The 13,578-nt window shown below is 38.2% G+C and overlaps 1 protein-coding gene across 8 annotated transcripts in view; it reads right to left on the bottom strand.

The window, feature by feature from the left end:
• The window catches only part of FAM120B (family with sequence similarity 120 member B), a 65,981-nt gene that overhangs the window by 23,953 nt on the left and 28,450 nt on the right, over window positions 1-13,578 (bottom strand). For all 8 annotated transcript variants that reach the window (XM_058167162.1, XM_058167179.1, XM_058167202.1 and 5 more), the window contains 2 exons: window positions 12,442-12,622; window positions 9,776-9,871 (listed from right to left, as the gene is read on the bottom strand). In XM_058167162.1, the coding sequence (XP_058023145.1) occupies window positions 9,776-9,871; window positions 12,442-12,622 (277 nt within the window). The remainder of the gene's footprint in view (window positions 1-9,775; window positions 9,872-12,441; window positions 12,623-13,578) is intronic.

The raw sequence follows: 13,578 nt of genomic DNA on the forward strand, positions 1-13,578 counted from the left end.
TCAAGTGAGTCCTTCCTTCTCATTAGGTGGCCAAAGTATTTCAGTTTCATCTTCAGGACCTGGCCTTCTAAAGAGCAGTCAGGGTTGATCTCCTCTAGGACTGACTTGTTTGTTCGCCTTGCAGTCCAATAACTGAATAACATAACTCTACTGAAAATGTAACAAATACATGACAGATGGGGAGTCACTTTGCCTTTTCTCATAATATTTTGATCTGGAACCCAGTCATTTACAAAATGATCTCAGAGGGATCCACTTTAATCTTTCATTTTTCTCCACCACACACTTCCCTCCATTGTCAATCATCTTCTGTATTTTGCATGCAGCTATAATGTCAAACAAGTGGCAATGTGATGCTCTTCTTTCCTGAAATGGAGAATCTTATAGGTCTTGTATTTACAGCATCTACCAACTGGTTCCACCCCTCGGCCCCACCCTAATGTGGCTTTATTCCTCTAGCATGGAAGGGGTCATTTCAGAAAAGAAAATCAATTGTCAAATGTGGCTTGGCATTCTGCTGATGAAGGATGATCAAAACTGAGTGTCCCTGCTGCATCGTACTCAATGGCTTTTGATATAGCCAAAAGAAACGTGGGCATTCTGCAGTCCATATATTTTCTCATTCATTTCAAAAGCGGCCAAACACTGAGAATTAAAGAATGGGAGGGGGCATCCTGCTTTTTTAATAAAATTTCAAACCACATGTTCATATGTGTGTTCAATGTGCATACCCATCCAGCTTTATGATTGCAGCATGTGTCAGAAATTGCTGGACAGGGCATTTCCTTTATATTGTAAGACTATCTAATCTTACAAAGGGATTTAATCTGCATATTGGAAATAGCCTCAAAATAAGGATATTAATCTTAGGTAATAAGGGATACTTAGAAAATGCAAAATCAGAGTACCTTCAATAAGGTATTATATGCAATGTTTAACAAGAATACATTTTAGTCCCTTTTATATATTTTATTTTATATATATTTTAATATATATTACAATGAGATAATGCCTCCCAAAACACAGAGATTCAAATGTTAGTGTGTATCATTTTTACTTAACTGTCAAAATAATGATGAATCTGAAATTAACATTTTACATCTAGTAAGTTGATAAATTCTTGCCAGACAGTATTTTAATTCTGCATTTCAGACAAATGGGGTACCATTTTAAGACCCAATCGTCCAAGCTACATTTGGTAGCGTATCTTTTTTTTCTTCTTTTTTTAATCATTACAAACAGAAGTTGCATTGCTCTGAGTAAACTACTTGGCTGCTATAAATGATTATAGTGTTGAAGTATAACTGAGTGAAAAAAAGTTTGTTTATTTAGCAAACAAAACTCACTTAACCAAATGGTACTTTTTTCTGAAGATCCAAAACAGAAAATATTTTCTTCTTCACCCTTAAGACTAGTTTCTTTCCAAGTGTGAATTTTCTTAAGTTTAAGGCCCCAGGTTTAAAGAAAATGTGTACTTTCCCACCCAAAGCTACATGGAGTTTAGGAGTACCACACTATCCCCTGCCACAAGAAAATCTAAACATCTCACAATTAAAGACATTTCTGTTTTTCTCTTTCATTACTTATACATATTGCTTGCAATTTTTTTCTTTTCTAAAAGAACAAAGATCATAGGAGCAAATTTCTGAAGGAGCCTTTGAACTGAGAAGCAATTCAGAAATACTTTTAATTAGCAAAACAACACATGAGCAAAAAGAAAGAAAACAGAAAAAAAGTTTATCATTAAGAGCCAATGCGACAGTCTTCAGATAACCTCTAAAAGTCACTGACATGAATAATGCTGGCAATAATACAACTGTTTTAGGAGGCAATCTTAAATGTGTTCATGCAAAAGCCTTGCTGAATTCCATTGGGGTTTCTTCCTGATAAATGTATTTAATACTGCGGCCTAGGCTATTTAGGAATAAGTCCCACTAAAATATTATATAAAATCTCAAACGTTTAAATCAGGGGTGAAATCTAAAAATTTTCCCTACCGGTTCTGTGGGCGTGGCTTAATTGGTGGGCATGGCTTGGTGGTCAGATGACTGGGTGGGCGTGGCCAATAACAATAAATAATAAAAATAGTATAAAAAAACAATAAGAGGTACCAAAAACCAACTTTCACACGTTACACACACACAACACAACACAACACAACTGACTCACACACAATGTAAAAGCAGCTGCACCTCACACTTCACACAGCCACAAAAAGCTCAAAAACCAACTTTCACACTTTACACACACACAACACAACTGACTCACACACAATGTAAAAGCAGCTGCACTTCACACTTCACACAGCCACAAAAAGCTCAAAAACCAACTTTTATACTTTACACACACACAACTCACACACACACACACACACACACACAAAATACCACATACAGCTTTCTGAGATTTTGTGTGTTTGTGTAGTTAGAGTGAAACACTACAGAAACACACCAAATCTCAGAAAGCTGCACAAATATTTTATTATTTTATTTTATTTTATTTTATTTTATTTTATTATGGACTTCAGTTCCCAGAGTTCCTCAGCCAGACAGCATTAATCACTCAGTGATGAAATAGATTAGCTAAGTTTAGATTAGTTCAGTCTGGTGCTAAAAGCGAAACTGGGGCTTTCCGGCTGTGAGAAAAGCCATGAGGTCGATCAGTAATCAGGTAAGCGTCTTAGACTCTTTTAAAAGGAGGTTTTCTACATGTTTTCTACAGAAAACATGTTTTTTAAGGTTCTGCTGATGAGGAACTCAGGTGAGATCCCCAGAGTAGCCTTTATTTTATTTTTTATTTTTTAAGTTTAAAGGCTGCCGATCTCAGCTGAGGGGCGGGATCCTCAAAGACTTTTTTTTACTTTTAAAGGCAGGTTTCAGCTGAAGTAAAACCTTCTTTTAAAAGTAAAAAAAAACCCCTCTGCTGATGGTGCGGCTCAGCAGAGGCGGGGGGGGGCAGGGATTTTTGCTACCGGTCCTCCGAACCAGCCGCCGCCATCGCTACCTGATTGCAGGAGCCAGTCCGATCCGGGAGTATTTCACCCTTGCTTTAAATCCCTAAACAGCCTGAGGCCTGATTATCTGAACAAAGATCTTGTCCCATATATTGACCAACTCAAACTCTTCAGAAATCCTTTTTCAGATAGCACTGACAAACCTGATGAGGCATGTGGTTATTAAGAACTGGACCTTTTCAGGAGTATCATATTGTGCCAGACAGTTTCTGGTGTTTCTACCTTTTAGAACCAAATAAAACTTATCCTTTTTATTCTTATTTATTTATAAATAAGATCAGAATTTCAAATTTTAGTATGTGAACTTTAAATGAGGGAGAAAGATAATAATAATAATAATAATAATAATAATAATAATAATAATAATAATAATAATAATAATAATAATAATAATAATAATTTAATTTGTATACCGCCCTTCTCCCGAAGGACTCAGGGTGGTTAACAGCCAAAATAAAAACAACAGCCAAAGTACATACAATATAAATAAAACAGAAACTAAAAAACTTATTCAAAATTTGGCCCAAAATTTAAAACATATTTAAAACCCTAAAAACAAATTAAAAGTTAAAACCCATAAAAACATCTAAAAATCCTATGCCAGTCCTGCGCGGAGAAATAGATAGGTTTTAAGCTTGCGGCAAAAGGTCCGAAGGTTGGGAAGCTGTCGGAGTCCAGGGGGAAGTTTGTTCCATAGGGTAGGAGCCCCCACAGAGAAGGCCCTTCCCCTGGGGGCCGCCAGCCGACATTGTTTGGCTGACGGCACCCTAAGGAGTCCCTCTCTGTGAGAGAGCACGGATCCTGATCTTTCATGAAGGCTAATAACTTCTTTAGATTTTTGGGTTACAATTTTCTACCTGATTCTGTCTAATAAGCCACAGCGTTTTAGTATATAAAAAAACCCAATAGATTCTTAGAACCCTCAAATGATGCTCATTTTCTTGTAGGTTGCTGCCTGGCAATTTCCCTTGAAAGCATCTTAATGTGCCCTCAGCAAAGAATTATGTAAGATATAGATCCACAGTAGATATGGAAAGCTGCTTTTGACATTGATCATAGATTGAAGAAGGATGTCCCTTGAGAATTAGCATCTGCCAATACTTCATGTGATGCAACACCCAGAAAAATACGGCATCCTTCACTTAATCCTCCAGGGAAAGATTGAAGGCAAACGAGTTCCAGGCAGAAGAAGAACATCATGGCTTCAAAACCTAAGGGACTGGTTTGGACAAAAATCAGCAGCACTTTTTCATGCGGCTGTTGACAAAAATAGGATTGCCAATATGATCGCCAATGTCCAATATGGCACAAGAATATCACCTGCAAAGTAATGGAATCATCAACCAATCCATCACCTTCCACCTAGAAACAACCAACCTACTCCTAATAACCAATTTGGTTTCAGAAAAAAAATATCCTGTAATTTACAACTTCTTCACTGCAAAAACATATGGACTACAAATCTTGACCAGGGCAAAGCAATAGATGCAATTTACATAGACTTCTGTAAAGCTTTTGACTCACTGGTACATGACAAACTTCTTCTAAAACTAAAATCCTACGGCATCTCTGGACCCCTCCATAATTGAATAACTGCGTTTCTGTCAAACAGGCAACAAGTGGTCAAAATAGACAGTGCCCTATCAAATCCTGCTCCTGTTAATAGCGGTGTCCCCCAAGGCAGAGTTCTAGGACCAAAACTCTTCATATTATACATTAACGACCTCTGTGACCAAATTATAAATAATTGTGTTCTCTTCGCCGATGATGTTAAACTATTTAACACTACCCTTCAAAAAGACCTTGACTTTGTGTCGGAATTGTCAAAAATTTGGCAACTCCAAATCTCAACCAACAAATGCTCTGTCTTACACATTGGAAAAAAGAAACAAAACACTAAATACAAGCTTGATGGACATGACCTTGTACATGATCCTCACTCCATCAAAGACCTTGGAGTTTTCATATCAAATGATCTAAGTGCCAAAGCCTACTGCAACTACATCGCCAAAAAGGCTTTATACCTAATCTTGTGTAGCTTCTTCTCCAGAAAGATTACACTACTAACATTAGCATACAAAACATTTGCTAGACCAATTCTTGATTACAGCTCGCCTGTCTGGAACCCACACTTCATTTCGGACATTAATACAATTGAGCGTGTCCAGAAATATTTTACAAGAAGAGTTCTCCACTCCTCTGATCACAACAAAATACTTTATGCCACCAGACTTGAAATCCTGGGTTTAGAAAATTTAGAATTCCGCCGCCTTCGGCATGACCTGAGTATAACTCATAAAATCATCTGCTACAATGTCCTTCCTGTCGAAGACTACTTCAGCTTCAACCGCAACAATACACGAGCACACAATAGATTTAAACTTAAAGTGAACCGCTCCAATCTTGATTGTAGAAAATATGACTTCAGTAACAGAGTTGTTAATGCCTGGAATACACTACCTGACTCCGTGGTCTCTTCCCAAAATCCCCAAAGCTTTAACCAAAGACTATCTACTGTTGACCTCATCCCATTCCTAAGAGGTCTGTAAGGGGCGTGCATAAGAGCACCAGCATGCCTACTGTTCCTGTCCTAATGTTCCCTTTGGTTGTATCCAATTCGTATGGTTATTTCATGCTTATACTTATATATATTGTTGTGTTTGACAAATAAATAAATAAAATAAATAAAAAGAAGAAGAAGAATACCTCATGCTAATGTGTGTGGTCAACTAAATCCAAAGGATTCTTTTCTACTAAATTAATAAAAAAATCAGAAAAAAATTGTTAGATTTACCAATTTAATCACAACTCAGTAACTTAGTAAAGGCTGCATGACTGGATTCTGACCAGTCACAACATGGTTTTCTTGCTATGGATTATTATTTTCTGGGAGCCAAAGATGTTGTCTTATTAACAGACATTTATTAATCAAACTATGATTAGCACGAGGTTGTGAGTTTAATCATTGTTAAATAGCAACAAAATTTAATGGAACATGATTTTAAGTAGTTTTCTTTTGTAATGCTAACTATATGTATGCATATGTAAAATACTGTTTAAACAAATGTGAACTTGAATTTGTTTTTCTTCATTGACTTCAACTGAAATGCAGGAGTAAAGCATTTTATGATTTAAGGGTCCCAGTGCCAAACTCCTTATTTGGTGAACTATAGTTTCATCCTGCAGAAAATAAAAGTGTATGAGAAAATTTAGGAAAAATATTTGCTTTGGCATAAATATTGTACTAAAAATAAACTGGAACTCTTCTGGACTAGTCTGAAAAAGAACACAACCGACTTTCCTTTCTGAGGAAATAGCAAAACATTGCTCAAAGGCAACCTGTACTATAAATCCTCCTTTTGAGGGAATGTTTTACTGTATTGAAATTTCTCATACTTCTATTCAGCCCAAATATGATTTTCTGCAAGCAAATTCCACAAGAGATTGCTTGGTGTTGTTGCATCCATAGAAGGAAAAAAATAAGAATATAAAATTCTTTCCCCATGCTGCATGCTGCATGCATTTTAAAAACAGGGTATTCCTTTTTTCACAATGTCAATCCCCTCTCTAGATTTAGGGCAGATACTTTCTGCCCTAATTGAAACTAACTCCTTCCCACCCAAAGTGCAGATCATTCCCCAGCAGTCTGGCCCAACAAAAGAAACAGGATCAGTTTTTAAGATGTCTTAATTTCAAGGCATATTACTCAGGCAGAGTGTTCAGAACAAAAATGAGAATTAGAATTAAGAGTTCATCCAGCCTGACTTTTTTTTTTTAAATCAAGAAATTTCTACTGTTGTTGTTTTGCTTTTGTTTCCTCCGTACAATGTACCGTATTTTTCGGAGTATAAGATGCACCGGAATATAAGACGCACCTTAGTTTTTGGGGAGGAAAATAAGAAAAAAATAATTCTGCCTCTGCCTACCAGCATCCATTGGTATTCATCTGGCTAGCGTGCTTAGCAAACAGGTTCAGCATATTAGCCTGATTCAGCATGAGCAGCTGATTGGGTGGGTAGATCAGCCTCCTGGAATACCCCCAATCAGCTGTTCCCAGAGGTGAACTTTAGTAACAGGTTCACTGGTTGTGAGCGCGCACGCGTTGGAGCAGATACGCAGCTTCAAAAATGCACCTGATCGTCGCAGGGGGCTCCAGTAAGTACAGCAGGCAAAGCGCGGTCTGACAAGCTGTTCCGGGTTGCCATTTTGGGGTCTGTGCCTTGCTTTTTCACCCTCCAAAAGCTCCATTTGAGAGGCTGCATTTTAGGGCTTTCTGCCCCACTTTTGGCTTCTGTGCGTTGCGGTTTTGAGTGGCGATGTTCATTGGCGATCCATGCAGCCTTGAATGGGGCTTTCGGAGGCTGAAAACGCAGCCTCTCAAATGGAGCTTTTGGAGGCTACGCAGAGACCGGAGGATGGGGCAATGGTCTGTGACAATCCCTGCAGCCTGGAACAGGTATAAAATGCGATGTGTGGAGGCTGAAGGGCGGGGGCCGGGGTGGGTGGGCGGGGGCCCTGGTGGGTGGGCAGGGCTACATTCGGTGTATACAATGCACCAAATTTTTACCCTCTTTTGGGGGGAGGGAAAGTGCGTCTTATACTCCAAAAAATACGGTACATAATTTCTCCCCATTGTCATCCTCATTATCAATGCAGTGAATGACTGAATCGGCACAAAGTGCCCTCAGGATGCTCCTACGGTAAGTTTTTGACCGTCCTAGATATGAAATGGAAATGTGGCTGATTCCAAGTTAGATCACTGGCCATCTACTTCAGGAGATCTATGCTAATTCCTAGCAGGTTTTCATGCTTTCCTAACTCTACCTGCAAATATCAGGAACACAACAGGAAACCTTTGGCATGCAGAGCATATATAGTCCTTCCTCAATTATGTTCATTACTATTTTCTTTTCATTTAGAGAGGAAGGATTTACTTTACATCTCAGAGAACTTGTTCTTCTTTGTTTAAACTAGTTTCCCTGAGGATGGTGAGAAGAATGGAACCTATCAGATCAATCTATTGGACAGAATATCCTTAATCATTAAGCTGAAGTTTAATCAACCACTTAAATTAAACTTTAAGTCCCCTGGCATCTGATAAACTAGGTTCTCATTAGGGAAACTTTATGTCATGCTATATTTGCTAATAGGGGGCACATTAGCTCAGCGGTTAGGAGGCTGAGCTCTTCAGCTGGAAAGCAAAAAGCCAGGGTTTGAGACCGGAGTGCTGTATGACAGGGTGAGCTCCCGTTATTTGCTCCAGCTCCTGACAACATAGCAGTTCAAAAGTATGCAAAATTTGAGTAGATAAATAGCTACAGCTTTGTCTGGAAGGTTACTGCATTCTGCATTTTTATACTGGTCCATATCATAACAGAACCGTCTCAAACACAGGTTCCCTCAGCTTGAGAATTGGAGACGAGCAACACGACTGACAGGGGAAACCTTTAATCCCAGCTAATAGTGAAGATCAAACAAACCTCTTTATACAGACTAAACCTCTTGAATTATATACTGTTTCAAATCCTATTCTAACATGAAAACTTTGTTAGAAATGTAATAAATATGCAGATCTATTGCAAGTAATAAGGATTGAGTGGTTGAGATTATCTGGATCAGCCTTCTCTAATCTAAGATTTTAACATATCTGGAGGACAACAGGGGAAGCCTGATCTAGATCTCAAGCACTCTAGTTTATGGTTAAATGATTATGAACATACATTGCATTAGTTACTTTACCCTGGGTAAAGATCTCTGCCACGAGACAGAGAAGCTGTTCCTTGTTACAATCTCTTGATTTCTCCTTATTGTTCAATACTATTAACTGTTAGGGCTGCATTCTTGAAAGGAACAGAAATAGTCTTGGAATGTTTTTGGATTCCACCATGAGTAATTCATGTATTTTCTTAAGTTTGGTGCATACATCATTATGGCTGCTTCTAGTAATGTGTGATTGTGTGCACATACACACATAGCACATTACTTTTTAGGAACACAAGAATAGTCTTGCAGAATCAGGCCTATATCTACTGTAGTCAGCATCTGTCTCATCTAGTGGTCCAGCTATTGCAAAGGGAAGCCTTCCTCATACATGTATCAAGCACGTAGAAGTGGACTTTTCTGATGCTTGGAAGCAGCATCTATCAAGGTTAGTAACTTAGGAAGAATGATTTGCAGATAGCATGGTTATGTTGAAAGAACTATACTGGTTCCCAATGTATTGTTCAGCTCATTCTTGGTAATTAAATTTGTATGGGTAATGTTCAGGATTCTGAAATGAATGCTTCTATCAAATGTGCTTGAGTATTAAATTAGGGTTGACTGGACTCATAAATGGCAGGGCTTTATTAAAAGTGGCATGTTAATTTAAAATTTCATCCCTAAAGAAGAAAAAGTTGACTCTACTCACTTTAGAATAGGACAATGATAACTATTTTAACCTATCTACATATGAAAATGGATCCAGTCTGAATCTTTCTTGCGTTCTCCCCTTATGTTTTACTTGGAAAAAATGCTGTTTGATTTTTTAAAAAAAAATATTTTAGAGTTGTTCTTCTGATTCATGGATGTTTATTATGTTTAGGGATCATAAACTTTTCTGAGGCTTACAACATCTTCTTGGCAGACTACAATTTAAAAAAAAATTAACTTGACTTCTTAGTAATGGTTGATTCTCAAAACTACAATGTCTGATAGGATATTTTTTTAACAAACATTTTATATTTAGTTCACATTTTAAGACTGAAGGAAAACTCGTTCTACCTGGCAGTTGTTTGGGTTGTACTAGGTCTGGCTGCCGCAAGGAATTTCCAGCATATACAAACCACTCCTTGACTACAGGATAAGCTCCACTGGCATCTAAAGAACAGAGAATTGTTTCATTGAGTTTAGATGAGAACAGACATTGTACGATTTGTAGATACAAGGGTATGATGATTTAGGCTCATTCTCACATCTTAATGGGGATTAAACCCCAATGGATCCTATGTACAAATTTTCTGAGAATTGCACATTTAGAGCAGGGATTCCTAAATTTTTTTGCCATCACACCTCTCTTTATTGTAATCTTAATGCACATGCTTCCCCTAAAAATCCAAACATCAAAATGGAGAAAAATAAACTATAAAAATGCATTGAAACTTTGGAAAATATTTATTGTAACAACGTAACTAAAAGGTTCTTTACACCTACCCTGAGTTGTCTGCACCTACCCAAGGGAAGTAAACAGTATTCCATATTTTAAGAGCCAGTGTTGGTTTGTTAACCTGCTGACTGCTGGCTAACTGCAATTTGGCATTTCAAATCTCCCAAGGCTCAAGGTTGATTCAGCCTTCCATCCTTCCAAGTGGGTAAAATGAGGACCCAGATGGTTGGGGGCAAACCGCTGTAAACCGCTTAGAGAGGGCTGTAAAGCACTGTAAAGCGGTATATAAGTCTAAGTGCTATTGCTCTTTAGATTGTTCTGCAATTTTCAATACCACTGAATATGGCATCTCTCTTGATTATCTAGGAGGTTCAGGAATAGGGTGCATTACTTTGCAAATTTCAGGTCCCATCTGCCAAGTCAATTTCAGATAGCATCCCTTGCAAACAGATATTCCTGAAAAGAGGAAAAACCTGCACAGTGCTTATTTGAATTAAACATATCAAGAGTTTCTGTGAGTTTCTACCCCACATCAAAATCATTTGGGTTTGAGTTCTCATGATCCAAATGGACAGAATAGAAGATTCAGTGGGCTGCGTGCCATCCTAAGTATAAAATGCTTACCCAGTCCTACACCAGGAACAAAGGAACTGTGAAATTGTCCTTTAAAAATGTGCCGTGTGCATTTGAAGGATGCAGTTGAATCTTCACATGGATTCTATTAGCTACTGAAGTCTACAGCTTGTATCAAAGATATGATTATTTACGCAGGCAGCATTTGAAAACTGTTGCCAGCTGAGGGACTATTGGGGTCCACTGAGCAAAGTTTAATTTCAGAGCATGCTGGAGCCTTAGAACCCCACCTTCCCCCTTCAATATTCCAGGAGGACTATGGAATTAAAAATAAAAGTAATGAAATTATAAGAAACTCCAGGAAGGAATGATAGATGATGTATTTTAAAGAATCAGAATTATAGCATTTTATCAAAAACGCAGTTTTCTCCCTCCCCAGACTCCTAGAGAGGCTCTGGAGCCAGAGAAAAATGGGCCTATTAAGCCATCGCGTGCCAGGAACGGGGGTGGTGGTGGTGAAGGGGTGAAGTGGGGGGGTCGCATGCGCATGCATGGGGCACATAGAATTATGGGTATGAACATGCATGCGTGCAACCCCCCCGCCCCACCTGCATGCAATAGCAAAAAGGCTAGCCATCACTGGACTATAGTCTCCAGCTTGAGCAGGGGTTTGGACCAGAAGACCTCCAAGGGTCTTGGGGACATGAAAGTATGAGTACTTTTATAGCAGATGATATCCCGTTAGCTGACAAATTGAGTAATTTGCATGAAAGTAAGGTATCTTATATAATGCAAAGAGAGGTATCTATTTGAAAATTAATCTATCAAAGATCAATATAACTGTGTTCCATATACACAGAATAAATATGTATGTTCCAAAAACCAAAAAGTCATAGATAACATTTCTGTTTCATCCCAAGTTTTGTTGCCAATACTGATATGACTATGCAGTCCATTTGCAGAATTGCTTCACTTTAAGTTGTATTATCTTTTTCCTGTCAAATTTCTACTAAAATTCATTTTCCTTCATTATTATTCTAAACATAATTTTTTTGGGGGGGAGGAAAGAGGTTTTTTTTTGTTTTTTTTTGTTTTACATTTATATCCCGCCCTTCTCCGAAGACTCAGGGCGGCTTACAGTGTATAAGGCAATAGTCTCATTCTATTTGTATATTTTTTACAAAGTCAACTTATTGCCTCCCCAACAATCTAGGTCCTCATTTTACCTACCTTATAAAGGATGGAAGGCTGAGTCAACCTTGGGCCGGGCTTAAGAGAGTTAATATCTTAGGGACAACTCTCCAATCTCATTTAGGATTATTATTTCAACACTTGAGAGGAAAGCACACGTTTTTATTAAAATAACATTTTTAAAAAATCTACTATACTAGGCTACACTATTTTGGTGTTCTGCTTGCTGATTATTAACATCTTTCATAAGTATTTGATTAGGGGCGGTTTTACAAGATCTCCTTAAAAGGTTCAAAAATGCACCAGCCCTCCCTTCAATTATTTCCAATGGTCTTCTTCTAATTAATTACATGTGTTTTGCCTACAGTATCAAGGACTAAATTGTGTATCTATGCAAGCCTTGCATTTAGAAACTGCACAGATCGCTTTTTCAAAGCTTGTGCATAAGGATGTGACCCAACTGCAGTTCATTACTCCCAGCTTCAAGGATTCAAAAGTAAATTTCTATTGCACTCTTTACCTTTTGCAGACTCCAGTAGGATGGAATAGATGTGCTGTCGAGCAGGGCAATAGATAAGTGCCTGTCCAGGAAGGGATGTGTCATATTCATCTTCCAGTGTGTTGCTGCACTCAAGTTCTGCACGGCTTAGGATATTGTATATCATATGATTTTCAGCTCGTATGTGTTGTTCTTTAGCTATCTGTCACAAGCAGAATTTTTTTAAAAAATTGCTTTTATGGTTGTCATTCTACACTTGACTGAGATGGATTTTACTTTTTTTTTTTTAGCTTCAGAACACACCTTTAATTTCCACCCCACTCAGTTTATGAGTGCCACAGAGACCCTAGCAGTGATGTTGGTGACATCTGGAGGGAATGAAATTTTCAGCCTTTTTGTTATGGGAGATTAAGATAAATTGATGGATTAAACCTAGCATTGATTTCCTGTAGTTAGTGTTTGTTTTACTGACACTTGTATGTGTGTGTCTTATCTATCTATCTATCTATCTATCTATCTATCTATCTATCTATCTATCTATCTATCTATCTATCTATCTATCTATCTAGACATAGGGGACATGGTGGCTCAGTGAGTAAGATGCTGAGCTTGTCGATTAGAATGTCGGCAGTCCAGTACAGACGAGTTCAGTTACTTGCAGTGGTGGGATTCAGCCAGTTCGCACCACTTCGGGAGAACCGGTTGTTAACCTTCTGAGCAGTTTGGCAAATTGGTCATTGGAAGAAATCATTAGGGCAGAGAACTGGTTGTTGAATTATTGAATCCCACCACTGGTTACTTGTCCCAGCTTCTGCCAACCTAGCAGTTCAAAAGCATGTAAAAAATGCAAGTAGAAAAATAGGGACCACTTTGGTGGGAAGGTAACAGTGCTACCTGCATTTTTGGCATTAAATCATGCCAGCCACATGACCACGGAGTACTTCTTTGGACAGCGCTGGCTCTTTGGCTTAGAAACAGACATGAGCACTGCCCCTAGAGCTGGAAACGACTAGCATGCATGTGCAGGGGAACCTTTACCTTTACCTATAGGGACATAGATGGACTATGAGTAGTCCAATTTTGTTGTGTATCATTGGGAGATTAACGAGGATTTAATGTAAAAGGAGAACAGACTATCCTGTACCCCCTCCAAAGAAA

Source organism: Ahaetulla prasina, chromosome 1 (assembly GCF_028640845.1).
Source record: "Ahaetulla prasina isolate Xishuangbanna chromosome 1, ASM2864084v1, whole genome shotgun sequence".
Taxonomy (NCBI): Eukaryota; Metazoa; Chordata; class Lepidosauria; order Squamata; family Colubridae; genus Ahaetulla; species Ahaetulla prasina.